Source organism: Sciurus carolinensis, chromosome 3 (assembly GCF_902686445.1).
Source record: "Sciurus carolinensis chromosome 3, mSciCar1.2, whole genome shotgun sequence".
Classification (NCBI taxonomy): Eukaryota; Metazoa; Chordata; class Mammalia; order Rodentia; family Sciuridae; genus Sciurus; species Sciurus carolinensis.
Window position 1 is genome coordinate 24,679,513 of NC_062215.1, and position 26,526 is coordinate 24,706,038.

At 52.4% G+C, this 26,526-nt stretch overlaps 3 protein-coding genes across 7 annotated transcripts; all 3 read right to left on the minus strand.

Annotated features, from left to right (window-relative positions):
- Nucleotides 1-847: 847 nt before the first annotated feature.
- On the minus strand, nt 848-3,864 carry Hoxb7 (homeobox B7). The gene is made up of 2 exons (XM_047546960.1): nt 3,376-3,864; nt 848-1,289 (listed from the first exon to the last, which is right to left on the minus strand). The coding sequence occupies exons 1-2, from the start codon at nt 3,773-3,775 to the stop codon at nt 1,036-1,038; spliced, it is 654 nt and encodes a 217-aa protein (XP_047402916.1). The 5' UTR covers nt 3,776-3,864; the 3' UTR covers nt 848-1,035.
- Nucleotides 3,865-5,191: 1,327 nt separating this feature from the next.
- Nucleotides 5,192-18,565, minus strand: Hoxb8 (homeobox B8). Of its 5 annotated transcripts, none has more exons than XM_047546955.1 (4): nt 18,549-18,565; nt 7,899-8,125; nt 7,149-7,620; nt 5,192-6,348 (listed from the first exon to the last, which is right to left on the minus strand). In XM_047546955.1, the coding sequence occupies exons 3-4, from the start codon at nt 7,570-7,572 to the stop codon at nt 6,041-6,043; spliced, it is 732 nt and encodes a 243-aa protein (XP_047402911.1). In that variant the 5' UTR covers nt 7,573-7,620; nt 7,899-8,125; nt 18,549-18,565; the 3' UTR covers nt 5,192-6,040. The 5 variants fall into 5 exon arrangements, with proteins under 5 accessions (XP_047402911.1, XP_047402913.1, XP_047402910.1 ...); XM_047546957.1 differs by lacking the exon at nt 18,549-18,565 and adding an exon at nt 11,243-11,341 and having other exon boundaries at nt 7,926-8,125; XM_047546954.1 differs by lacking the exon at nt 18,549-18,565 and adding an exon at nt 11,243-11,341.
- On the minus strand, nt 14,120-19,130 carry Hoxb9 (homeobox B9). Its single transcript, XM_047546953.1, has 2 exons — nt 18,549-19,130; nt 14,120-15,938 (listed from the first exon to the last, which is right to left on the minus strand). The coding sequence occupies exons 1-2, from the start codon at nt 19,063-19,065 to the stop codon at nt 15,703-15,705; spliced, it is 753 nt and encodes a 250-aa protein (XP_047402909.1). The 5' UTR covers nt 19,066-19,130; the 3' UTR covers nt 14,120-15,702.
- Nucleotides 19,131-26,526: the final 7,396 nt, after the last annotated feature.

The following is a 26,526-nucleotide window of genomic DNA, read 5'->3' on the forward strand; positions in this document are numbered from 1 at the left end:
CAATGTGTCTGAGTGACTGTGAATGTGTGTTTACTTGTGAGTGTGTGTGAATGTGAATGCATGTGTTCTGGGCATGCAGCCCTGCTTGTATGAATGCCCGTATGTTTACTTGTGAACATACGAATACGGGTGTGTTTGTGACTATGTGACAGTGTATATATGCATGCTGTCAGCCTGTGTGTGTGTGTGTGCGCGTGTGTGTGCGCGCGTCTGTGTGTACTGGTGTATGTCAACATGTGTAAAAGAGTGTAAAGGGAATTTATATGCATATGTAATATTGGGGTTCACAAGTTGGCAGTCATTAGAGCCAGGGGCATGGGAGGCAGAAAGCAAGCCCAGTACAGAAAGGGCCTGTGCAGAAGGCTAAATAGAAAGATTCTGGGTTGCCCACCCACTGCTAACCCTAATCCCCTCCCAATCTTATGGAGACACAGAAAGCAGGGCATCTGTTTATTTTTAATTGTTTTATTTTATTTTATTTTTTTATCCTTCAGATACACATAGAATGCAAACAGGAGCACCCGCGGGGCACAGGGGAGTGTTGGTGGGAGCAAGGAGCAGCAATCAGGCAGAGGCGGGACACTCCAGTTACTGAGCTACGGGTCCTTGGGGCTCCCTCAGGCCCTTTTGATGCCGATACTAGGAAGGCCGAGGCTCAGGTGCACGGGTGGGGAAACAGACTTCGCTCCTCCAGACCCACAGTCCACAAAGACAGCATCAAAGGGGGCTTACAAAACAGTAAAATTTTGCAAAGACATTACAATAGCCACATAAAAAAAGGGAGGCAAATTTTGGAAAGCTACAGAACAGGTAGGTACTGTACAAAAACGAACCCGAAAGAGTTTCCTATAGGTAGTATATTTTTTTTACAGTGTTGAGAAACCAAAATTTCACCTTTTGCTCTCCTTCATGTTTTTTTTTTTTAACTGCTTTCATTTAAATAGTCTTTTCACCCTATTTGACTTGAGTTTCCTAGTTGAGTTCCCCAAACTGGAATTCTTCTTTCCCTTGCTCTTCTCTACCTTCCTCTGTCCTTCACTCTTCCTCATCCTCCTCTGCTTCCGCCTTGTCCTGGCCGGTGATTCCTGGGCCTGCGGTCTTATTTTCCTTTTTCCACTTCATGCGCCGGTTCTGGAACCAAATCTTTATCTGTCTTTCGGTGAGGCAGAGCGCGTGCGCGATCTCGATGCGCCGCCGGCGGGTCAGGTAGCGATTGTAGTGAAATTCCTTCTCCAGCTCCAGCGTCTGGTAGCGGGTGTAGGTCTGGCGGCCTCGCTTACGGTCGGTTCCTGTGCACAGTATTTAGAGAAATATCGGTGAGTGCAGGAAACACCGTTGAGTAACCATCTCGCTCAAACCCAGAGTGGTATTTGAGGTCAGAAGACGGAAAAAGTACGTTTTCCCACTACACCAAATTCTTGCTTTCCATATCTTAACCCATACTTCATACAATCCCGCAATATGAAGGACTTTCTACAGCCCTCCCAAGGTAAACATTCCCATTCTTTTTCAGCCTGGAGCTTCTAAAACCAGGAAGACCTCACCTGCTGGCTCTCCAAGGCGCTGTTCCTAAGGGGGTTTACATGGGAGGAGGGGCGGTTAATCCTCAGTCTTCTCTGGGTCCAGGGACTCCAAGCATTCCCTTTTGGATGTTGACTCTGATGGTCTTTGGGGTAGGGTAGGAAACTATACAAGTGACCTTGGAGTAGGGTTCCAGGCCTGGCCTGAGTATTTCCCAGGAAGTTAAGAGACAAAGAGACCTCAGAGGCCCAGGGGAGGTGAGAGGGTGTTGCTCAGTTTGTTGTGGAATAAGGAGAAAATTTGCAGATATCTTGGAGCATGGAGTTGGTCTGGAAATAGCTGCCCTCTGATGATTTTTTTTTTCTAGCAAGTGGCCAGGCCTGGCTGCCTGCCTTCCTGCCCACCCACCTGCCCAGACAACCCTGTTTTCCAAAGCAATCTTTAGGCCTCCAGGACAGCAAAGGGAGTGAAACCAGACAGCAGACTGGGTTAGAATGAAACAGGATGTATATGTAAGGTGGGGACTGAAGGGCAGATGGGACCCTCCCAATTTAGGCCAGAACCCTGAAGAGACTTGGGGGGGGGGGTGCTGGCATAAGCCCTTCTGGAAAGGAAACAAGGGAAAAGAGTAACTAAGGGCCCTAATTTCAAGTCAAATAAGAGCCAAGCTGAAATGTTATGAGAAAAAAATTAGGACTTTGATAAATTAACTAGAAAGACAGTTGAATTAGGGAACAGGTAGTGGGGACCATGACCACCAATACTGATGATTAAAGAACTGGGTTCCTCTTGGCCCCCAACCATGGCTAGGTTAGGAGCTTCTGATCACAAGTCTTGGGTCTTCTGGACTGTGGGGTTAGTTTTCAAGTCCACATGTCTTGGGGTAGTGTTAAAAAAAGATGTCTGGACCAGACTTGGCAGGAAACCTAATAGAAGTCCTGGTCTCTTGGGGCTCTTGCCCTAGCTACTAGGTGGCTCTGCACTAAGACTTGATTTGGCTCCATGGAGTCCTAGCCCCTCCCCCAAGAGGAGACTCACCCTTCTAATGACACCTCCAAACTTGTTGGCCAATTCTCCAGGGGTGCTTAGGAGCCCTAGGAAGGAATCTGGGAAAGCTAGCTATAGTTCCATGAGGCTTCTGTCTCTTTCTTTAGTTCTCCTGCCCGCCCCCCAAGTTCACTGGGGGGTTAGGAGCCTTGTCTCTCTTGGTTTCTGGCCCCCCTCCACCTGCATCTCTGGTTCTGTGTCCCTGGCTGGGTCCTCATCTCCTACCCACTCCTCCCACCAGGCCTCTAGAGCCCACCTCTAATTGTTCTAATGGGAATAATGGGGGAACGGGGTTGGCTGGGAAGAAAGGGGGAGGGGAGAACTGCTTAACGCTATGACCCCCTCCCCCATACCTTATCCAAGCTGGGGATGGGGGACACACCCAGACTGAGATCCCAGGCGGGGAAGGGGGGAGAGAGGGGGAAGACCCTAATGGCTATTCTCTGCAAACCCCAGCCTTCCTTCTCAAGACAAACGGCCTCGTCTCCAACCGGTGCTGGCGCTGCTGATAAATATTTAAAGCTAAAAGGCCTGGAGGAAGGGTAGGGGGCGGACTGGGGGCTCTGAGCGCCGCGGCGTCGGCGAAGAAAGATCCGCAGGGAAGCAGAGCGAGCCTGAGAGCACCGAGGAAAAATGGGGGTGGGGGCAGCGTGCCAGGTCGCAGCCAAGAGGTGCCGCTTCCCCAGGGTCGACCTCAGGCGCGGAGCACTCTGGACGCGGAAAGGGGCGCCTGGCCCGGAATAGGGCACCTTCAGGGGAATGTGCCCGAGCCGCTGCCACTGGGGATGGCTCGGTGCGCTGCGTTACCTGAGCTTCGCATCCAGGGGTAGATCCGGAAGTTACTCTCGGCCGCCAAGTCCGAGTCCCTCTGCTCCTTGGCGCCTGCCGCTTTGGCGGAGTCGCCGGGACACACCCCGGAGAGGTTCTGCTCAAAGGGCGCGCAGTGCATGTTGAAGGAACTCGGCTCGAGCCCGTAGCCGGCCGCGTAGACGCCGGCCGCGCTCTGGCCCGCCATGCCCCCCCCGCCGGGGTACAAGCCCTGCATCGACGCGGCGAAGGAAGCGCCCGAACCTGCTCCATAGCCGGGGCGCTGGGGGTTGGAAGCAAACGCACAAGAAGTTTGTTCGGGGAAGGCTCCGGCAGCGAAAACCGAACTTGCGGCTGGATATTTAGAAAATAAAGCATTCGCATAATACAATGAACTCATAATTTGGCCGGATGATTTGTAGGCAGGGACGTTTTAGTGTCGGTTTTACGAGATTCCTTGATATATTACAGAATTAGAGTCCAGATTTACACCAAAAAGGACCCCCTTTTTCCTCTCCAGACCACGTGACCCACGCCCACGTGACATCCCCTCTGCCAATGGCCTGACGGCCTCCCCACGGCTCCCGGTAATGTGGAAAAAATTGTGTGGCGTTAGATTTATAAAATATGATCAATAATGAATGGGAAAGCCGAACTCTGTGGATTGGCGTTGGGGGCTCAAGGGCCGCTGTCTACCCCCGCGGGCTGGAGGCAGCTTGCAGGCGAGATTTGGGGAGGAAGGGATTGAGTTGAAGGGAAAATAAATAACCTCTGAGCAATCCGTGTTGTCACCCCCCACCCGTTTCCCCCAGTCCGTTACCGAGCGAGAGACAAACGCAGAGATTGAATGCGCGCAACTTGGTGGGTGGGTAAGGGCACATCAGGTCTTTATTAATTCGGGCTAATTCATCTCCGCTAAGCCTTTAGGAGAAGTTGGTCCGATTCTCCCAAGGTGAAGAACGAGGTGAGCATGGCCTCACGGCGCTCTCTCTCTCTCAGTGGCCCACATACACTGTCGGAGATGGAGCAAGGCTTCGTAGGTGCTCCTAAGGCACGGGATCCAGCCCGCGGGCATTGGACGCTGTGCTTTCTGGTGGCTAAATAAAACGGATTGGAAGTTTAAAAGGGGGGGGGGGAGAGAAAGGAAGAGAGGAAGGAGGCCCGGGGCTCGGGCTCTCTGCTTTCTCGGTTCCGGGAGGCGGATGCCTCAGTGGAGCGTGGCTGCCAGAAAAGCAGAGGCAGCAAAGGAAGGAAGGCAGCGAGCCACCGCCTCGCAACTGGCAAAGAAGGTCACATCTCAGAAAGGCAGAGGTGGGGAGGAGGATCTCACCTCTCCTCCTGCTCCCGCCCTCCACCAGAGTCTGAGAAAAATAAAAATATAAGCGTGCTCAGCAGCCCTGCACTTTCATCTTTATCCGCCCCCTCTCACGGGAGGACACACATTGAAACAAAGAGAGAAGTGGCAGGGGATACAGTCACCAACCGGGCGCATCTCTTCTTCCGCGCGGCCTGGGCGCTGGGGTCTCTGGGGCCGGCAACCTCGGAACGCGAGGGGAGGGGGTTTCTCTCGGCTCCCCTCCCTCGTTCCTCTCTCCTCCAATCACATGCAGCCGCCTCCCTCACCCCCTGCGCCCCTGGGCCGAGGGACTCGCACCACCTGCCTCCAGCCCCCGCCCCCTCCTCTCCGTGCCTAGCCTCAGCGGGCCCAGAAGCCTGCTGACCCGCAACCCCCAGCCCTGCAAGGCGCCTGGGAGCAAATGAGGAGCGCGGGCCGGGCGGGTCTCAGATTCTCGCTTGTAAACTTTATTGTAACTCTTCCGCCCTTTTCAGGCGCAGACAACAGAACAAAGTATAGAGGAACAACAAAATATATAATTAGCCCTCCCTCCCCCCCATAAAGCAATTCACGGATACAGGATACATTCTCTTCACAGTAAACCTAAGAACACTTTTAACAATTGCCCACAGCGCGCATGCTAACTAAAGTAATCTCTTTTGAGAAACACTTAAGACAAAATTGTCAAACCAAAGGGGGTGGGGAGGAAAAGAGAGAAGCAAGAGAGAAAGCCAGCGAGCTAGGCAGGGCAGCAGGGAGAGAGGGGTTGGGAGGGAAAATGAGGACGCGGCGAGAGACGGGAGAGAGAGAGAAAGAGAGAGAGAGAGAGAGAGAGACAGAGAGAGAGAGAGAGAAAGGGAGGGAGACAGAAAGAATTACGGCGTGAATAGGCAGTTTCATGTTGTTGGGAGAACTTAGCAGAAATCAGTACCTCGGTCATTACAAAGAAGCACGTTCAAAGGAAATAAAGACCATTGCACAAGGAGGCTTTTTACACGGGGCGGGGGCGTGGGGCTTCAGTCGGGCCGCGGCCGCTCACCCTCGCAGGGCGAGGGTGTCCTTGCTTAAAATCCTTTTCTTTTTTTTTCCCCGGCCCCCAAGAGAAGGGAAGGAGATCCACGGTAGCTCACACACAGAAGCTATTACGAGATACTACCACTAGCGGGGACTGGCGCGGCAGGGGACGCTGCGGTGGGAGGCCCAGCTCCTGGCCCCGCTCGCAGGGCCAGAGCTCTCTGAGGCGGGGGCAGGCGGCGGCGGCGGCGGCGGTGGCGTGGGGGGACCCGCGGACTTGAGGGCGGCCGCGGCCCTGGTAGTCCCAGCTGGAGCCTACTTCTTGTCACCCTTCTGCGCGTCGCCCTCGTCCGCCGCCTCCGGGACCCTCTCCAGCTTCTGTTTCTCCAGCTCCTCCTGCTCGCATTTGCTGCTGGGGAACTTGTCTTTGTTGTTCTCTTTTTTCCACTTCATCCTCCGGTTCTGGAACCAGATTTTGACCTGTCTCTCTGTCAGTCCCAGCGCATGCGATACCTCGATCCGCCGCTTGCGAGTCAGATAGGGATTAAATAGGAACTCCTTCTCCAGCTCCAGGGTCTGGTAGCGGCTGTAGGTCTGTCGGCCTCGCCTGCGTCCGGCGGCTGCTGGGAATGGGGGAAAGGGCGAGACGGAGGGGAGGGGAGGGGAGGGTGGGGGAGGGGGCAGAGACAGAGAAGGTTGGAAGATTCGTGAACCAGCCTAGTAGACCAGTATAATAAGGGCAGGGGACCTTCTACCCCGTGCGGGGCGGGGGTGGGGGGTGCCCATGGAGGCAGCGGTCAGCAGAGGGGGGTTGAGGGGGATTGGACACCACTGAATCTAGGGAGCCAGAAAAGGGGAGCCCCCTCCCCTGGTAACCAGCACCAGAGTTGGGTGGGGGGTGGTTGAAATCTATTAAAAGTACCATAAAGTTTAGAAGGAAGGATGTGAAGGGGGGATAAGAATAAAAAAGCCAGGGTGGGGACGAATGGACCCACCTTGAAAAGCCCCCAGAGCCTCTGCCCCAGAAGAAAAGTTTCTTCAGGGTAATTAAACTATAAAGCAATTGAGAAGTGCAAAAGTTGAGCGCCCCCACTCCCACCACCCTTTCTGCACTACCCCCCATAAAACAGTAAAAGGGAAAAAAGGAGGGGAAGTAGAAGAAAAGTAAAGTAGGGTGAGGGGTTTATGACTTCAGGAAATGTAGCTTAGCGACCCCCCTTCAAAGGAAACAAAAAGGGAAAGAAAAAGAAAGGAAGAAAGAAAGAAAGAGAGAGAGAGAGAGAGGGAGAGGAAGGAGATTGGAACAGAGCCCACAAGTCTTGCAAGAGCTGGAGGAAATGCTCCCCTGGCCTGCCCAGCCCCCTGACCGGCCCTGGGCCCTCCCGGCCCCTTCCTGCCCTGGCCTGCCCCTACGGGAGCTCACCTTGCGGGCGCATCCAGGGGAAGAGCTGTGTGGGCGACGGGCTCTGCTCTGAGCCCTCGGCCTCCTCTCCCAGGCCGCTGGCGGCGGCGAGCTTGCAGTCTGCGTACTGCACCAGGTCTGGATCTTGCGCACCGAATAGGCTCTGGCGCTGCAGCGGGTCGTAGCCGTAGAAGTTGCCCGGGTCCCCATGGCACGCCACGGCGCACGGGTTCTGCTGGTAGGGAGCCGTGGACAGCGACGATGGCCCGTGGTAGAACTCCTGGATTTGCGACGGGTGTTGGAAGCTGCCGCCGCTGCTGGGACCGTACACCACGGTGGGTCGGCCGCCCAGGTCCTGGGCGAAGCCGCAGTCATAATAATTGGGGCGCAGGGACTCCCCGGTTTTGTATTTGGAGAACAGTGAGTTGACGAAATAAGAGCTCATTTTATTGAATTTTGAGGCGGCGGCGGCGGCGGAGGCTGTAGTTGGGGGCTGTTGGGGAGGGGGTGGGGAGGGGGAAAGGGAGGGAGAGAGAGAGAAAAAAACGCGGATTCGCCGGCTCCTAGTCACCCTCGCCAGGAAAGGAGAGGGAAAGGGAGGAGGAAAAAAAAGAAAAGAAAGAAAAGGCGAAGAAGATCTCGAAGCCGCCACACTTTTTGTGATTTCCAGGAATAGAAAAGGACAGAGAAGCCTCCAAAAGTCTAAGCTTGCATGGCAGCCGCGGCTCGCTCGCCCTCCCCCCACCCCCCACCCCCCAAACAAAAATATACCGCCACTTAAAGAGGTCCTCGCTTTACATTTCGAAGAAGGGATGCCAGTTCATAAACAGTTTTCGGTGATTTACTTCCCTGCAAATGAGTTGTTTCATATTTTGCACTGTCTTTTCATGATCATTTGCATCCATTAGAGACCCCGCATCCTATTGGCTTCTCCGTACTCCTCCCGGACAGAACGCAGAGCGAGGGTGAAAGCGAGAGAGAGCGAGCGAGAGAGAGAGCTAGAGCGAGAGAGCGCCAGGGAGTGAGGAGAGAGCGGAAAAAAAAAAGGAGGGGAAGAAAAAAAAAAAAAAAAAAAAACACCCAGGGAGAGAGAGGGGAGAGGGGGAGAGAGAGGGGGAGAGGGAGAGGGGGTGAGAAAATGAATACGGATTAAATCTGTTTAACTACCTACATTAATGAGATATCTCTCGCCTCACAACAAATCAAATACCTTCGCAGACCACCCCCAAAGACTGATGTGGGGGAGTCACGGAAAAAACCACGCGCGCGCGCGCACACACACACACACACACACACACACACAACGCGCCAGGCGTAGGCACGCTGTTAATTTCGCGATTTTAACGAGGCAATTGGAGTCTTTCTAAATGTCAGGGTCGCTTCGGAAAAATGTAAAAGAACACGGTTTAATTGCGCCGAGTTTTAAAAGGTCCTATAAATGTAATTGGTATTTTAATACAAGTTATCAAATCATACAGCTTCCTCTCCTAAACATATTTTCAAACAAACGAGGTAGTCATATTTAAAGCTTTAATGATCAATTTCCTTATTATTGATAAAGGTTTAACTATCGTGTGGAGGGAATTGGCTGGGTAACCGGCCCCCAAAAAACGGCTGTAAACTCTTTAACAAACTATAAAACGCAATAAAGCCGGAGTCTGTTGTTGTTTATGCCGCAGCGCATAAAAGCTGTTAGCATTTTACGAGTTCTTTCCTCTACAGCTATAAAACTGCAGCTTCGATCGCCCCCGCCGCCCGACTGCAGCACGGTGGGGGTGACGAAGCCGAAATGAGAACGATTATGGGGTTTTTTTTTTTTTTTTTCTTTTTTCGGCGCAAACGGTGACTTTTCCTAGACTTTCATCTCCTTCAGCCATGGCAGGCACCTGCCCTCACCCCCTTCTGGAGACCCCAAACTTGTCCCCTCTCTGCCACACCCAGACCACAGAACTTTCCCTCATTAAACAAACAAGAAAGGATTTTCTGTAGAGGAGTCTGGAAAGTCTTGGGAAGGGACTGGGAGAAGAAACTTTCTGGTTAATGGGCAGTGGTGAAGCCCAGAGCAAAGTTCACCCTGCAACTGCTAATTCTGCAGTTTTGCACCATCTCTTCTTGCTGGGGGAATGCTAGGGCAGAGAGGGGTCTCCTGAAGGCACTTTGAGCCCAGTCAGCACTTTGCAGGGCAGACAGTATGAGGGGAGAAGAGTCTGATACTACCAAAGGGATGGCACCTCACAGGGCTGCCCAACACCTGCAACTAGGCCTTGGGACCCAGTAACCAATCCCAATGGGCATCCAACCTTCCTGGGCCAATCCTTCGCACCTTCCATGTGACCTTCCCTTGAGAAGACATTGGCAATCCCATCAACACACCAAAAGAGGGAAAGGCAATGGAGGCTGATGCTAGCCAGGCAAACGCTGGTGCCTGGTCTTGATTACTGTTGTTCTATGCCCTCCACAGCCCCAGGCAGTGACTGCAAGATATGTGCTTGGGAAAGGAAGGCACCTATATTCCTCAGGATCCCCATGGCCCTTTGAGTTACTATCACATCTTCACTGACCTTGGAGTGGAGAGAAGTGGGATAAAGCAAGACCACTGAGGTCCCCATCTTCTCTCTTTGTCCCTTGGGCAGCCTCTAGTTCAACCTGGCTCTCCCTGCAGACCTAGGCACCTGAGTCCTGAAACCCAGAATGCAGAACCAAGTTGATGGTGTGCCACACTCTCTGACTCACTGCCTCCCTACATGCCTGGCCTAGTCCTGGCGGTGCCCAGACTTTAGAAGACCCCAGTCTGTCAGAATCAATGGTTTCCTGAGGCAGTTGATAGGGAAAGAAAAAGAAAGAATGGAAAGAAAAAGAGAACAAAATTTCTGGCAACAAAGGCAGAAGCGGCCTTAAAAATACATACAATTCATTGTCTATTCAGGAAAGAGTGGTTTGCTTTTAGAGAGCCACCTTTTGGGGACCCCAATATTTATAAAAATGAAACTAGCACCTTTTCTGAAGGAAAGTTACCACTGGGGTCGCCCAGTTCTTCAAAAGTGAATCCAGAGAAGGGGAGAGAAGCAAAAAAAGGAAGAAGAAGAAAAAAAGGGGAGAAGGGCCAGAGCCAGGATCTGGAATTTTCGCGAGGCTGAGGGGGCGGTGAGGCAGCGGAAGGCAGAGTCAAGTTGTTGAGGGAGCGAACATTTTTATCAAGTGCGGGGGATTTTATGGTCATGATTTGAGGACTTACCAGGGAGGTAGAAATTCAATGGCTTGTTCTAAATCATCCCTACACCGTGCCAGAAATTTCTGATGGAAGGAAAATGTTTCTATTATAAGAAGAAAAAAAAGAAAGAAAGAAAGAAAGAAAAAGAGAGAAGATAATTTATAAACACCCAACGGAGCATAGATTTATTTGTGAAGCTCAAGTTGAGAAGAAACTCCGCTTCTCTCTTTGTACCCGATCCTGGGGAAGAAAAAGGAGTCTGGGGTAATTTTGAGGGTTTGGTTATCTATTTGTCCTGCAGGTTTGTCCGATGGGAGTCAGGGATCTGGCTGCTTCGGGAGGAAACTGGAAATTTGGATTTGAAGGGGCTGTGGGTAGATACAGCGCCGGTGCCAGAACGAAAAGTGCTTGAGTCCAGGTCTTCATCTGATAAATTCCATAGAGACCGGCGCCCCCAAGGTTTGCCTGGGCAGTGGGGTGGCAGAGCTGGATCCCCCGCGCGCGGGAGCCACAGCGCACCTGGAAGCCGAGGAACGAGGGAGGGAGCCAAGCTCCTGCCCCTGCCGCAGTGCCTGCGCCCACACCTATCCCGAAAACACGTTTTTTTTTTTTTTTTTTTTTTTTTTTTTTTTTTTTTTTTTTTTTTTTGGCGGACCTACTTGGGGCGTGCCAAGCATCCAGAGGGGATATCCGAACCTCCCCGCACCCGCCGCCCTGGGGAACTCCTGCCCTGCGCGTGGGTCGCCAGGCGAGCGCCCAGCTTAGACCCGGACGGGTACAAAGGCTCTGGAGCCTGAGCTCCGGGGGAGCGGCCCCAGGCCCCACCCTCTTGGGGCACCTCAGAATCCCATAGAAGCCAAGATTGCATTCCTCCCCAAACTGCCCCATCTCCGTACTGGCTCACCAGTTTCCCTCTCCAGCCAGGGTGGACAGTCCGCCTTCTGGCAGCTTCCTCTCCATCCGACCCTCTTCTGCCGGTTAGTCCCTCTCACCTGACCTGATCACCCGCATCCGTCGACATTCTTCTCGCCCCCCTGGACGGAAAATGTCATTTTCCCAAATTAATTCTCTTTGATTTGGACCCATTATTCCTATTATTACTCTTATTCCCCGTTTTCACGCATTTGTTGCCTAACTGAACAGAGCCACTGGGCGAGAAACACTGAGTCCTCATGAGGGAAATTCAGAAAATTGACCATTTGAGGGGAGGGGGGCACTACTATATCTGAAATCTATAAAATGGGGTGGAAAGACCATAACGAACCCTATATTTTTATTACGTGCAAATTATTCATGACTTTTGGTGGCGCTCAGTTCATAGATTGAGAACCAAACAAGGTGCGGTGTTGGAATAAGCCGGAGTCGGTAGGCACCGCACCAGAAATTTTCACGTGGAGCAAGGGTGCCATCTAGCGGCCGCTCTGCAAAAATGCTTCCACTACCGGTTCTGCCAGGTTCTCTGAGAGCCAGCAGCCAGCCACCACAGTGACAAGCGAGAGAAACTTTCATTATTAGTAGAAAAAGGGGAGGGAAAGAGCGGGTTAGAGAAAAGTCATCGGAATCACGGAATGGTTCATGAAATTGTGCACATAAAGTAAAATATAAAAACATGGGGGAATAAAAAGAAGTTATAAGCTTTTTTCTTTCTACTTCCTGCCCCCGCCCCCAAACTAGCCCCTAATTTCTAGCGAAGACCGCCAAGCAGTGCGCCTTTATGGCCCGCAAAATGGGGAGTCCAGCGCTTTTCAAGACTCACACTATTGTTTAAAATTCAGACGAGTAACAATTGGGCTATTGGGGGGGGGGGAGAGGCCTGAGAGGATGGGATGGGACTTAAAAGGATCAAGAGGCTGCTCTCTCGCCCAGACGTCTGGCCCTGCCAGACCTGTGGGGTGAGTGTGTGTGTGTGTGTGTGTGTGTGTGTGTGTGTGTCCGCGCGCGCGCGCAGGACCTTCTTGTTTATGACGCCTGATTCTGGAGGGGGTGTGAAGAACAAAGACAAGAGTCCTTATTGCAATCTATGAAGCATTTTCAACAACAAAGTGTTACCCCCCCTTCTCTCTTCTCCCCTCTTTGTCTCTGGGGGTGGGCGACCCCGAAAGTCCCAAGCCTGGGGTCCTGAGCGAGTAAGGGTGGGGGCTGCTGGAATGGGGGCCCACCAGTTCCCCTTCCCCGCCAGGCAGGGAGCCCAGGCCCAGCTGCGGCTTTCTCAGCTCCGGAAAGTTTCCCCTCACTGTTTGCTTTGCTGCTGTTTAGTTTCTTAACCTTCAGAAATTTATACGCTATAAACTTTTATAGCGGTCATATTCTTTTATTGCTGCGCACACGGCACTGAATTCCTCTCCCGGCTTTTCTCTGCCTCGCACTCTCTCGGTCTCCCTCTCTGAATTTCTCTTTTATGACAACTGATTTCCCCATCTCCGGCTTACTACCATGCGCATCTTCGCCTTTGTTTGTCTTGAAAGAAGCCACCCCGGGCTCGGGACCCAGAAGCCGCCGCCCGAGGCCACTCCAGGCACCCTCGCCCCCTTTCCCCGCAGCACTCCGTTCGGCTCCAGCCTCGCCTCTTGCGTTTCCTTTTGAAGAAGATGGCCTTCTTGGCTCAATCTCAGCGCCGGCTGAGCCTGGGGAGCCTAGGATGGCGAGGCAACCTAGTCTACACCAGCTGTAAAGCCAGATTCATTTCCATCCCTAACGGAACCCTCCTCGCAAGGCGCCTGTCTGGGCCTAAGGTACCCGGAGCTTCGCTGTCTCCTGCCTCTCTCTCTAGGAGGATCACTTCATCCTTTCGTTAGAGAGGGGTAGGCCTGGTATTTTACAGGCTCTCTTCACTGGGGCCGGTCTTTGTCTCCACCTCCACCCCAATCCACCGGCTCTCTGCGGGTTGCAGTGTGGCAGGGGTGGGCCCGGTGGAAAGCTCCGGCGGGAGGCAGCCGGCGGGAGGCAGCCCGGGAGCGCCGGCCCCACAGCAGCGAATCCTAACGCTTGGATGAGAAAGGCAGGGATCCCAAGAAACGCCTCTTGAAACCAAGCTTAATTCTGGGGTCTATTTGGGAAGTTTTTTTTTTTTTTTTCTACTGAGACATTTGTGGTTCACATTCAATGCCCTCTTCCAGCCTTTGGGAGATACTTCCCCAAGCTTCAGTCCCTACCAAACCAGCACGCCTCAGAACAAGGCTGCTGTCCAGTAGCTCTAGCCCCAGGTGGGTGGCAGGGCAAAGAACCATTTTAAAGTGCCCAAGTCAAAGTGATGATCTCAGTTGCCTGAGAGAGGAGCCACTTCCAGGGGTTAGAGAGCAGGCCTTGCCTTCCCTCTAGCTCTCCAGTCAGTGGGGAGGTCTCCACAGTGTGGAGGAAGACCCCTCGCTCTAGGAAGACCCAGTCCCCTCTCCAAACCACAGATATTTCTTTTCCTCCTCTTCCAGGCTCGGAATTCTCCTGTTGAATGGCTCTCACTCAATTTAAACAATGGTCTTGGGACCTTGGGTCTTAACCAGCTAGCTGTCAGCTCCACCAGTGCTCAGAGGTCTGTAGGTTCTAAGAAGAAACTTAGTGGACACAGCAATCTCTCTCTTTCTTCCCAAGCTATGCTTTTGGGAACTTGGATCTCTATCTAAGGTAGACGAGGACAGGCAACACAGAAAGAGACTCAGGAGAGATTTATTTTCTAGAGTGATATATATTTTTTGTTCTTTTTCTTTTTTCTTCCAAAACAAACGATTAGAGCTCTAGGCCCCCTGCCCTCCCCACTCCCACCCACAACCCTCCCATATAAGTGACAACTGAAAACAGTCCAGACAATCTCCCTCAAAGAAATCACAAAACACAAGCACGATTTCACAACGCCACGACAATGCAAAAAAAAAAAAAAAATTCTACTGGGATGCCCCCTTGTAGGGTCAGGAGAAGCAGAAGCAAGAGTCCTTGGAACTGAGGGCATGGAGTGGTGGGGAGGCAGGGTAGGGGGAGGAAGCAGAGTGAGTTTCGCCTGATGCTTAGCTGAGATTTTGTCTCTTTCCTCTGTACGCGGGAACTGTTCCCCAGAAGGATGCAAAGAACCAGTCACACAGAGCAAATCGCCACCCAGGCCGGTGCAGTAGGAAGTGAAGCCCAGGACTGGAGTGGGCAGCCTAGGGGCTCCTCCTTGTATGTCAGGAAACCAGTGGGATGGGGAGAGATGTGATAGCTCAGTGCCCTGGGGCCATTGCTCCTCCCTGTCCCCTATAGCTTACTCCGGAAGAAAGCCGGGAAATCGATTCACAATAAATTCTCAATCGGACTCTCCAGACCTGGCCTTCCTGTCTACAGTGGGGTTGACCCAGGAAGTGGGGTGAAGGGCAGAGGGAGCTTTCTACAAGGGGTGGCTTGACTCACTGGTGCAAGGTGGTTCTGGCTGATCAGAGATGATTTCAGAGCTGAAGGGGATACGGAAGAATGCAGGGGCAGTGGAGAGCAAGAAAAGCTACAGTCTCTGTCAAGTGGGGCACAGATGAATGGGGGAGGACATTGTCAAGGCTCTACAACCCACAGTTTGACCTTCTTTTGTTGGAAGGCGAGGAAAACATCATGCAGAATTAAACATTTCCTGCAACAACATGTATGTGGAGGGTGCTCCACCTAAGACATCTTCATAAAACCACTTACTGCCTTTTCTTGCCCTTTCTAGCCTACCATCTTGGGGACTAGGTTGGCCCCATCTGCACACAGGAGGTGTCCTGGGGTATAGCTGGCAATTCCATGTGGGATGGTATTGGGATGCTGAGACTTTGGGCTGCAGCCCCTCATTCAGGAGTCTGTCTCTAGACATCTTCCTGGTGCGTATTTGAATCAGGGGTTGAAACTCAGACTTGCCTGATGATTTGAGAGCTGTTCTGCCAGATTTGGATGTGATGTTTGCATTTGGAGTGTCATTTCATTTGACTTCACCAATTTACTGTGAACTCCAAACTTTATGCCTGTGGGCATCTGCTAGACTGTGTGCAGTTGGCGTGTCCCTGGGTGACTTGAGCATAGGTGCAGAGAAGGAACAGGCAGGCTGGAAGTGAGGGACTGGGGCTTCTCAGAAAAATTACAGGGGATCCTAGGAGTTTGACTAGCATCTCTCTTTCCTGGTGGTCCATCACCTTCTTAGGAATCAACTACTTCTATCTTCTAACTTAACAAAACTTTCTTCTGACACCCAGGAAGATGGGAGGGACAGGTACAGGCAAAGGAAAGGAGGCAGGCTCTAGGTGCAGTTGAGGGACTTTGTGGAGAGGAAGCCCTTCCCCATTCACTAGGATACATCCCACACAGCACTGGCTTTGCAGCCATCACATAAATAAGAGCGAGATGGGGAAGGGCTGGGGAGGGCAGGGGTGATCTTTACTCTTTGCCCTGCTCCTTATTCATTTTCTTCATTTTCATCCGCCGGTTCTGAAACCAGATTTTGACTTGTCTCTCACTCAGATTGAGGAGTCTGGCCACTTCGTGCCTGCGGTCCCTGGTGAGGTACATATTGAACAGAAACTCCTTCTCTAGCTCCAGCGTCTGGTATTTGGTGTAGGGACAGCGCTTTTTCCGGGAAGAGCGGGCGTGCAGCCAGTTGGCAGAGGGGTTGGCTGAAAGAGAAGCAGGGATAGAATCAAAGGAAGGAAGGGGGTGAAGGGCCCCAGACCAAGAAGTGCATACTTGGTCTCCATTCTCCATCTGACATTGGAGAAGAGCACCTGGGCCTTCACACTTCCAGACAGGGTCCCAGAAACAGGCCAGCAGCCACTCTAGACACTTCCAGGTGAATGGTTCTTTAGAAAGGATGAGGCCAAACTTGTGCCCAGTCTTCCTCACATACTTCCAAAGCCTCAAGTCTGCCTCAAGTTCTCTCTCAATCTTTTCTACTTGTATGACTCAGGTCACAGCCCAGTATGTCTGGAAACCCACCATCAGCAACAGCATGGCTAGGCATAGTAGCCAACTTGCAGGATCCCTTGCTCTAGGTCTGGGAGGAGTGAAGAGGGCTTAGGAAAGGGGGTATGGCTACTCTTCAGTCACATCCAAGAGCCCTCCTCATACACCCTGCCTTGATCTCTCTCTCGATGAGAGAGCTTGCATCTCTAGGCCACATGGCAGTAGGCATGTGTATCTGCATAGATATCCACCCTCCCTGCCACCACACACCACAAATATGGGTCTACACTTAGAGCCGCAAACATTCAGCACACTCCAATTCGCGAGCAACCCAATTGCAACCATTTATCAACTCCAGCCTCTGGACAGGGGAGCACCAAGGCTCACAGATAACTGATGGCTGCAATAGCCTCTCCTTTTCTGCTGCTCAGCTTGCAGTTTGGTTAACACAAGTTCAGGGAAATTAGGGAGCAAAATTGCTCCAGTTGCAAGGTGGGGAACCAGAGATAAGGTGGGAGTAACAGAGAGCCCTTCACAGCACACCTAGCCTTTTAACTGGTTCTGAATATGTGGAGTGGAGCAGAGAAAGGGGGAACTGAGTTAAAGAAGGGCAAAAAGAGGAAACAAAAATATATCCAGGCTTCTCTTTTTCTCCTTACCATCTCTCCCCAGACTCTAGAACTCAGAAAAGTTGCCAAATAAAGCTGAGCCAATTAAAAATAACACCCACCTTCTCCCAGCTTCCTTCTCCACAAATGAAAAGCAATGAATTAAAAAAAAAAATTCAGTTCATCCTACACTAAGTACCATGTCTTACCAATTTGCAGCACTATTTTCTTAATGTGGATTGTCTGGGATGGGACCCACAGCCACATTAAATATGAAAGAGGAAAAAAAAACTGTTAATAATTGATCTTAGCCAAATGGCCGGCTTGCAATAATGGGCTTTCCAGGCAGTTTGGGGGTATGGGGTGGTAGTGTCTGGTTATGTGAGGGAGGGTTTGGGAAGAGCTGTTTCCCCAAATGCCAGCTCTTATGCTGGCAGGTTGGAGGTGCGGGACCCAAGGAGCCTGCGGGAGTGGGGCAGCTTTTTACTTTTTTCAGGCAGAGCTCCAAAGGGTCCGTGGACCACTCTATTGGTGGGAAACCTGGTAAAGCGTACAGAAACTAAAAATCTGACTCCTTACGCCCCCAGAAGAGTAAGAGGTGAAGACGTTAGTCCACCGGCATGTAGGTTATTGTTTGGGACTAATAGCCCCCAATTGACTTGCCCTTCTCCGCCTTAAAACATAGGAGAACCCTCCCCTCTCAGCCAGCAGCACCTTCTGGAAATTAGCCAGACTTGGGGTTCTGACAGGGGTGCTATTGGAGGAGTGGGAGGTGAGGAGCAATTCCCCACAAGGGTAAAGTTCTCTACATCTCCTCACCCCTCTTCGCCCCCACCACTCTTCTCCCTGGGGTCTCTTTGGGATGTCACCTTCTCCGCTCTGGCGGTGGGCCCCGAAATTCGGAAGTGATTCCCCGACTCCCCGCGAGGAGGACAGCCCTGGCTGGAGCTCGGGAGCCCCGCGGAGAGCAGCGGGAGCCGCAGAAAAGGAAGCGGCAGCCCGGGCGAGGATGCCGAAGAGGGGAGGGGGCCACCGGAGGGAAGGCTCCCGGGGAGGGGCCGGCGCATCCGGGGAGGGGGCTCAGTCACCGCATCCTGGGCTTCCCCCGCCCCTCCCGGCGCCGGCTGCGGACCCTGCGCGGCTCCTGCGCGAGATCTGCTAGGAACAATCCTCCGCCAAGCTGTTGCATCGCAAATAAAATCCTAATGAGCCCCCTCCCCCTTTCCCTTGGCCGGCTTTTACGGTCTGCGCGTGGCGCGGGGAGCTCTGCCAGCCGCGCGGTCCGCGGCAGCCCCGTGCGCTCCGGTCGGTGCCGGCGCCGGCTCTTGGTCTCGCTGGCCATCGGCCCCGGAGCTCCTCCAGCTCCTCTCCCGGCTGTTGCGGGTCTCACCCGGCTTTCAGCCAGGGCCTCGGGGAAAGAGGGGGAAGGGAGGGTGAGAGACCAGCGACTTGGTCCCAGAGCCCCAGTTCCCTACAGGACCTGGGAGCAGTGGGGGCGGCGTTGCTCAAGCGATTTCATTCTCCCCATCTAGAGCATTCGGCATTTTCCTTTCCCTTCTTCCTTCCTGCTTCCCTTCCTTCCTCTTTCCTCCACCCCGCTCTCTCTCCGGCCTCCGCCGCGTTTTCCCTTCACATTGTCCCAGTTTATTGCCTCTCCCCTCCCCTCCCCCTCGCCTGGCCTTCGGCCTGGGTATTTCCTCACTTTTTATAACTTACTTTGATCCGGCCTCTCTTTGTCCTCGCTTCCTTCGCAAATTTTATTGTCCCCGTAGCCGGGTCTTTGATTAGACAGGACGGCCTCCCTGCCCGCCGAAGTTTCCAAACTGTACTCGGGCGTGCCCTGTTTGAGCAGCTCCCCAGGCGCGCCCAGCAGCGGCTCCGCCTTCACCGCCGCCTGGCCCTGCCCCGGGGCAGCTTCGCCGCGAGGCGCGGGCTCCAGCCAGGTGCGGAGGTACCTGCTCTCGGCCGGCGGGACGCCCTGGGGCTGGATGTAGGGGTGGTAGACAGACGGCAGGCTTCCGGACGCGTGCGGGCTCAGCGGCGCCCAGGAGGCGCCGAACACCGGCGCTTTGGGCTGGAAACTGCACGAGGGGAACTCCAGGTGCTCCGCGTGGCCCGGCTGCCGGGGGCTCGCGTACTGGCCGGAAGGAAACTTGGCTGGAGGCGCGTCCTCACTCTCGTGACTTATGATCGAGTCGACATAATAGCTGCTAAGCGTCCCAGAAATGGACATTCTCAGACATTATCCGGGCGCTCGCAGGGGGAAGGGAAGCGCTCGCGCGGCGGCGCCCAAGCAGGGAGAGGTGGCACCCGGACCGGTGTGAGGGCTTTCGGACGCGACCCCCCCAACCCCCCACCCTCCCACCCCCACCCCCTGCTCAACTTCTCAGCCAACAAAGTACAGTGGAGCAGCCCGGCTCAGCGCTCCTTGCAAAATGATTGGTCAAAGTTTTTCCGACTGCCTGATAAAGCGTCAGCTCCGACATAAATCAATCGGGCGAGGGGGCTGCGCTCTCGCTGTCATCCGTCCGCACTGCATTCCATATCGAGGATGGATTGTTTTATGCTGATGCAATGTGCTATCACGTCAGGGCTCCGGCGGCCACGTAACCTCAGCCTGAGCTGCTGGCCGCCCGGCCTCCTCCCGCCTTTGCAGGAAGGGGGGGTATTCTCGACATGGGGCGGCGGGGGCGGAGGAGAGGCGGAGGCAAGCAGCGGGCTGCCTCGCAAGGGACGCCAGCAGTGGAGCCCTCTCCCCAGGCGGGTCGGAGAGGGAGGGAGGGAGAGCACGCACAGAGGGAGAGAGAGCGCGCCCCAGTCCGGGGAGCAGCCAGAGAGGTCCCACAGGATAATTAAAGAGGAGGTAGTTCTCTTCCCACCCCCCAACACCTCCACCTCCACCCCGCAGGCCCTCATTTCCTTTTCTCTGTCCCCTTGACAGAAGATGTTTATTAAACAACAGCAGCAGCAGCAATCCACAGGAGATGAAGTGAAAGGGATGGGGGAGAAGTTCAGGATTTTACAGGGCTTATCATCTTTGGAGGGGGTTCAGGTGCACTATTTGGGGGAGATTTACGTGACTGGGAGCTTCCCCTTCTCCCTCAGTGGCAGAGGGAGGAGAGAGGGGAATAAAATGGGATGAATGCCCAAGGACCCACTGTGTGTACTGAAATTAGAACCTGCCAGAGGTCAGAGGGATTATTAGGCCCTGGAAACTCGACCCTCCAAAAGAGTTTAATACAACTAGCCAAAGTCTTTAACTCCTTTAAATTTCGTGGGTCTTTTCGGATGTGTATGGGGCAACTCTTTCCACTTTCCTTCAATGAGAAACTTCCCAGGCCCGTAAAATTGGGCAGATGAAGGAGCTAAATAGAAGAGGTTAAGTTAGCTCCCCTGAGGTGTCACAGAGCCCAGGCAAGGGAAAGGGTCCCCAACCAGAATGTGAAAAAGTCCGGAGTTATTGCCCCTTCCACCCAGAAAAGGAGGAGCAGAGACCAAATTTTCCACTTTCCTGTTCAGCTCTTCTAATTCGCGATTGTCGCGCCGGACGACTTATAAACGCTGGTATAGGGCACCAACATGGACAGCCAGCCCCCAGGGTCGGTCTTTCCCCCACCCGCTGCTTTGCCTCCCGCTGATCCCCTCGCTGGAGCTTCCAAATAGTCCGTTTTATTAGAATCTACTCTATGGCCCAGCTAAGGAACTCCCCCGGGGCCACCGGCTGGTTTCCTGGCTCCTCTCCCGGCCATTGCTCCTCCAGCTTCTGCCCTGGCTACAATCGCCACTCCTGGTGTGTCTCCGGTATTCGCAGACCCTAGACAGACCCGAATCCCTCGGGTTGGGCTTAGGGGCAGACTTCTTGGCAATTTTCTGACCCTAAACCATTATAAGGCAGGCTGCCCTCAGAGCCATGGCCTCAGCCCCCACCCAGTCCTTTTAACAAAAGCGGGCCGCTCTAACTTGGGGTTTGGTCTTTTTGGCCACTACCCCTCTGCCCTGCGGAAGGCTGCGGATAACCTCCGCACTCGCACAGACACACTCCCGCCCGCTTTTCTTTCCAAATGAAGCCATCTCGTGTCATTACGTGTGAAATACGAGGGCGAAGCGCCATATTTCTTCACATTATGGCGATTTCAAAATGATTTTTTAAAGATCAATGCTGGCGCCCAGCCGGCCCCCTCCTACTCCACCCCCGCTCTCCGAGGGCGACAGCCGGGTAGATCCGGAACCAAACAGCGTGAAGATCTGCTTTTTCCATAGGACCCAAGTGGGGAAACAAAAATCCGATGCAAATTCTTTTAAGTAGCGGTTGGACGCTTGGGAAAGTCGAGGGAGCTCCCCGGACTTGCCAGCTAGAAAGCTGGGCACTGAGAGAATGAATCACAGTTAAGGCAAAGCACCTGTTCTCGATTTGCCAGACTTTTGGAGTCTGCTGTTGGCTTTACCTGTAATAAATATATTCTGCAGAGGGGGAAAAAAAACCCTCCCCTCCCATAAATAACAGCGTTATGAAGCATGGCGGGCTGAGTATATGATTTCTGTAGTATATAAATTAGGGCCCAAAAGGACATGTGAACTGTGGACTGGGGCTTTTTTATTTATGGAAAAGTCACAGCCTTGGGCTGTTCTTAAGACCCAAGCTGTGCAGGCACTGGACTCTGACTGCCGCCCTTCTGGTTTCTACTCCATCCCTGGCTTTGCCCGAAATGCCTCTCTGCAACATGAGGAATCCAGAGGGCCACTTCGTTTAGGGAAAAAGTTAGAGGAAGAAGAACATTTGGGCTTGTGGCTTGTGCCCTGCGTTCAGGTTTGTGGGTTTCTAACTCTCTGGGGAGTTTTCCCTAATCCCTGGTGGCTCCTAGGTGCTGGGTAAAGAGGGAACGCAGGCCTCTTTTCTGAGGTTGAGGCTTAGTCTTTGCTGACAAAGAAGCTGGAAAGTGGGAACAATTTCAGAATGACATGTTTTGTAGGTCTTGGTCTTCTTGAGAGATGAGATTCTTGGGGAAGAGAATGAACTTGCCCCCAATTCCTGGAGTCTGCATCCCAGTTTATCTTCCCCCAGTTGGAGATGTGGATGCACCAAGTAATGAGTCTCATCTCAGCCAAACTTTCTAGAAAGCACTGTTGTCCTAATTGGAGTTCAACTCCAGCTCAAGCATATGATTAAGGGGTTATTTCAAAGGGCACCCCCTTCCTTAGGTGCTCTGAGAATCTGTGAATTCCCCAAAACCTTGTTTTCTCCCCAGACAATGGTACCCACCATGACAGAAGAGCAAAACGGGATTGTGATCCCTGGAACCCAGCTTCTAAAAACACCTAATAGCGTGGGGGGGGGGATGACTGGGGGGGTCACTTTGTCCTGAGAGCAAAACTGCTCCACACCCCACCCCCAATCCTAAAGGAAAAAAAAAAAAAAAAAAAGAAAACCCTGCCTTCCCTCACAGCCTCTTGCCATTCCTTGCACTGAAGCCTCCCCAGAACACAGCTGGGGCTGGGACTGGAGTTGGTTGCTGGTAGCTTGGGAAGAGCAGGCAGGAAAAAGAGGCAGCCCCAGTCTACAGGGGAGCCCAGAGCAGCCAAGAGCAAGGAGGCCGAGGTTTGAAGAGCAGAGGCCCGATGGTGGCTTGAACCAGCTGGTGAGTGCCTGTGCTTTGGGGGCAACTTTTGGAAGGTTACTTGTCCCCCAAAAGATAGAAAATCTGGAGGGAGGAAAGTAAATGGTAGACATTAGAAAATAAAAATAAAAACGATAAGTAAGAAAAGGGAAATTGTTTGTTTTTAATTAATAAGCTAAGTCGAAACTGACTCGTGTTGTATTTGAATAGGTATGTGCATCCTTTATGTTTATTTCAAATAAATGTTTCTGTTTATTTAACTAGTACTCAAATGTGCTGTGCTCTATACTGTGTAAATATATAATAAATAAATATGCCCAGCTACAATGCTGGATGTGCCTGGGCGTTCATGTATAAGATCTAATTGTGCATATGTGGATACCTGCATAACCTCTGTGAATGATGTGGGTTAATGATTCTGCTCATATAAGATGATCTATGACCCAAAAGCTTGTGTGTATATTTTCTATAAACATCAACACTCTTATGGAGAAAGCAAAAATCTGGGGATTTGTGTATTTGAATTGTGATTATAAAATATTAGCCGATTTAGAAGTCTCACTTGAAAACCTACCCTTAATTTGATAGTCAAGAAAAATATATGCTATATCTTCAAACAAATGCATTTACCTTAAAGCTGGATTCTATTACAACTTCCTTCCAGAATATTTATCTAAAAGATGAAGGAAATACCTCAAATTGACCCAGGAAAGGTCATGAAATTTGGTGACTTTTTTGTCTGACCATGAAATCCTTTACTGCGTATCTTATCCCAAACTGCAAGAACAGGGTGCATTGTGTGATGCTTATTTCATGGTAGTGATGCGCATAGGAGTAGAGGGCATATGCATACATATGTCCTCCACACGTGTGAAGCAAAGGTGGACAGACATGAGCTGAGTGGGAAAGTCCTCAGTTTACTGCAGAGGTCATGCAGAAGCCCTGCTGTGTACAACAAAATTAGAAAAGCCTCCAATCCATGTCCTCAAGCACTGGAGGTATTTCTGCTGATCCAGGATCAGAGACCCACTCTGGGAAAGAGTGAAGTGAGAGGACACTTAGACCTCCGGTGGAAACAGGATCCCCAAACCTGCCCTTTATCCAAAACAGCCTCCAAAATTGATATCACATCGAAAATGCACACTCTGTTTCAAACCTTGATGCTTCCATATCCCCCAAGTGGGGATCTTAATTGTAAAGTAACGAAATCTTCTGACAAACCTCCCTCCTAGGATGTTAGAGGTGAAAAGAAAGATGGAGAGGTCAGTGGCCCCATCGACCCCGGAATCTTCTTACCAACTCTCAGCCATCAAGGATATCCAAGGTGGTGGGGGTGGTTGATTCCTTTGGGAAGGGGCATCTAGGAGGCCAAACGGGGTGGGCGGCAGGCGGGGCGGAAAGGAGGCAAGCAGGTAGAAGGTTATTACGGAATTGCTTCCATAAAACCTGTGGCTGTTGTAAAACTCTGCTTTCCAAAGACTTTATTTCCTCCTTTCTCTCTAACATGCCCCCCTTTTTTTCTTTTTACAGCACTTTTCCTGGGAGGGGGTGACCAAGGGAAACTACGGATGGAGGCAGTCAGGCTCCACCCTGGGAGTTGCCTGGGCAGGTTTGTGAGAGGCCGGGAGAGAAGCAAGGTAAGGCTGCAGGGGTATTCCAGACCTCCTTCACCCAGATGTTCTTCAGACCCCTGGACCAGAAAATATCAAGGGACAGCTTTGCTGGCCTTTGCTTATCAAGACACTGGGTCGAAGGCTGCATTTCCTCTATTCTGGGTTGGGTCTTCCCAATACCCTCTGCTGTAGCAGAGGCCCCTTGTTCAGAGAGCCCCTGGCCGAGCCTGGCGCCGGAGCCCCATCCGGTCGGGCCTCTTTCCCGGGCCCCTTTGCACATTTCCTCTGCCTCAAGCAGGGGGGAAAGTTTGGGAACAAAAGTTAGCTTATGTTTTGGCAAGTCCCCCTCCTTCCACCAGCACTTCTAGTTATTCCTTTACTGGGCACAGAGCCAGCAATCTTAAGAAGGCTGGGGTCAGAAAGGGTAACAGTCTCATCCTGCCCCAACCCTCTGCCCCGGCCCCTCACTATATCAGACAGTGCTGAATTGCTGATCAGCCTGGGTTCCCCAGTAGCTGGGATATCAAGCCCATCTACCAGGGGGAGGCACTCAGGACCTATCTGAACCCACAGCCCAGCTCAAGGACCTTTGGCCACTCAGTGGAGAAGGAGCCCACTGGAGTTTAGGAGAGAAAGGACTTTGTTTTACCTACCTCTGGAGGTCCTGTCCCACTAGGGGGCCCTAGGAGGGACACTGAAGACCAGTAAACTGAGACTGCAAGAGATTATGATGTTTGCCTTTCAGAGCAGGGCCTATTAAGCCCTCCTCAAGGACTTGAAACTTCCTGGTAAGGTGGAGTCCTGTCCCCAAAGCTTACAAAGACTTCAAGGACCTCCTGTGTCTCTGTTGAAACCAAGCCTTTGTGTAGTTGGGAAGACTTTCTCTGTTTGGAAGATTATGAATGTAGGAAGGAGCCTAAGACCCTAAGGCAGGAAGCTGGAAGACCTAACTGGTATCCTTGGTTCTGCAGAACAGCTTAACCACTGCCAGGAAGGTGCCTTTGGACAGCTGAGTGCTCCCCACTCCCCTTTTTCTCCAAACATACACTAAAAGCATCCAGAAGTGGGAAGATACCCCAGAATTCCCTGGATTTCTTCTCTGGGGAACATTCTTGCTGCTTTTCAATGAAGAACCTCAAACGTTTTCACCATTTTGCAAGAGTGACAGTCCTAAGATCCCCCAACCCACTCCTCCAGCTAAGCGAGGAGCAGTAACTGCCGTGAATCGGGTGGTTTAATGTCGTTGTGTTCAGAAACCCAGGCCCAACAACATGAAACTACCTAATTCACTCAGCAGTCTCAATTCAAGCTCCAGGTCAAGGGCTCACTGGGGCAGGCCCCTGTGGCCATCCTGAGGGGCCAAAGTGGCCTCTTAACTTAATTTCTTCTACTTATTTTCCTCTACTTCTCGCAGAACCCAGTTGCTAGTAAGCAATGTTTCTAAAGTACTGGACCCAGAATTCCAGGTGAAAGGGTCCTGGAGCGGGTCCTGGAGCTGGTCCTGGCAGCTCCGATTCCAGGAACTTCTCTTTTCCAGGAGGCTTGACCAGAGAAGACCCTGGACCAAACTCCAGGCATAGGCAGGGCCTCTTTGATATACCTGCTTGTTGCCTGCCCCCTCAGCCTGTCTCTGAGGATGGAAGTCTCCACAGATGAAAAGGATTCTCAACTTCAAACTGTTATGAAGGTGTGTCTACACTCACCATCTGTCTAGACCAGAGTCACCCAGCCTCCCGGGATAGTTCTGAGGACCCAAATCTTCTACAGCCACCCTCAGTTTTGAGACTGGGGTGTGCACAGACAGGAGAGGGGGCCAAGAAGTGCTGAGAAAGTGACAGAGAGAAAGATGAAAAAAGCAAAGAGTCAGTATCAAGAATTCTAGAAAGCAACAGAGGAAGAGTGTGATTTGAAGGGGGCAGCCAACTGGAATAATCCTATGAAGTCACCCCGCTGAAATGGTCCAAGGCCCAGACTCTACAGTCGCTGAGCTGCCCCAGGTAAGACAATTTATTCCACCTTTACAATGGAACCGGGGAAGGCTATGGACCTGGATTGGCACATAGAAAACAGATCTGCTTCTTCCTCCCAGACCTTCCCTCTGGGCCCTTCACTCCCGCCCCATGTCCCTCACTCCCCAGCCCTACCTCGCCAGACATCCGCATACTCACAGGTGCGCACGCACACGCTACACTCATCCCACAATCACCCGAGGCCTCTCCCAGCGGGCTTACCTGGGCTTTGGGCGGCGGCGGTGCTGAGTGGAAGCATCTAAGCATCCGTCGGAAGGTACCGAGCTAGGATCCCCGTCTAGATCAGGACCGGTTCCCTCCCGGCCTCAACCCAGAGGCCAGTGTCCGAGTGGCCACGTGTCCGGCGAGGAAGCAACGAAGGAGTCTGCCTGGCGGCCCGCTCCCCCTCCTGGGTATAAATCTTGGGGACCGGAAATACAATAAAACTTCACCGTGT

Bases quoted from the DNA above. Each gene is read 5' to 3' on its own strand.
- Hoxb9 (XM_047546953.1), bottom strand. From the start codon at position 19,065: ATGTCCATTTCTGGGACGCTTAGCAGCTATTATGTCGACTCGATCATA. The intron at 15,939-18,548 runs GTAAGTTATAAA...CTTCTCTTTCAG, and splicing joins CAAAGAGAGGCCGGATCAAA to CCAACCCCTCTGCCAACTGG.
- Hoxb7 (XM_047546960.1), bottom strand. From the start codon at position 3,775: ATGAGTTCATTGTATTATGCGAATGCTTTATTTTCTAAATATCCAGCC. The intron at 1,290-3,375 runs GTAACGCAGCGC...TACTGTGCACAG, and splicing joins CCCCTGGATGCGAAGCTCAG to GAACCGACCGTAAGCGAGGC.
- Hoxb8 (XM_047546955.1), bottom strand. From the start codon at position 7,572: ATGAGCTCTTATTTCGTCAACTCACTGTTCTCCAAATACAAAACCGGG. The intron at 6,349-7,148 runs GTGAGCTCCCGT...CCCCATTCCCAG, and splicing joins CCCCTGGATGCGCCCGCAAG to CAGCCGCCGGACGCAGGCGA.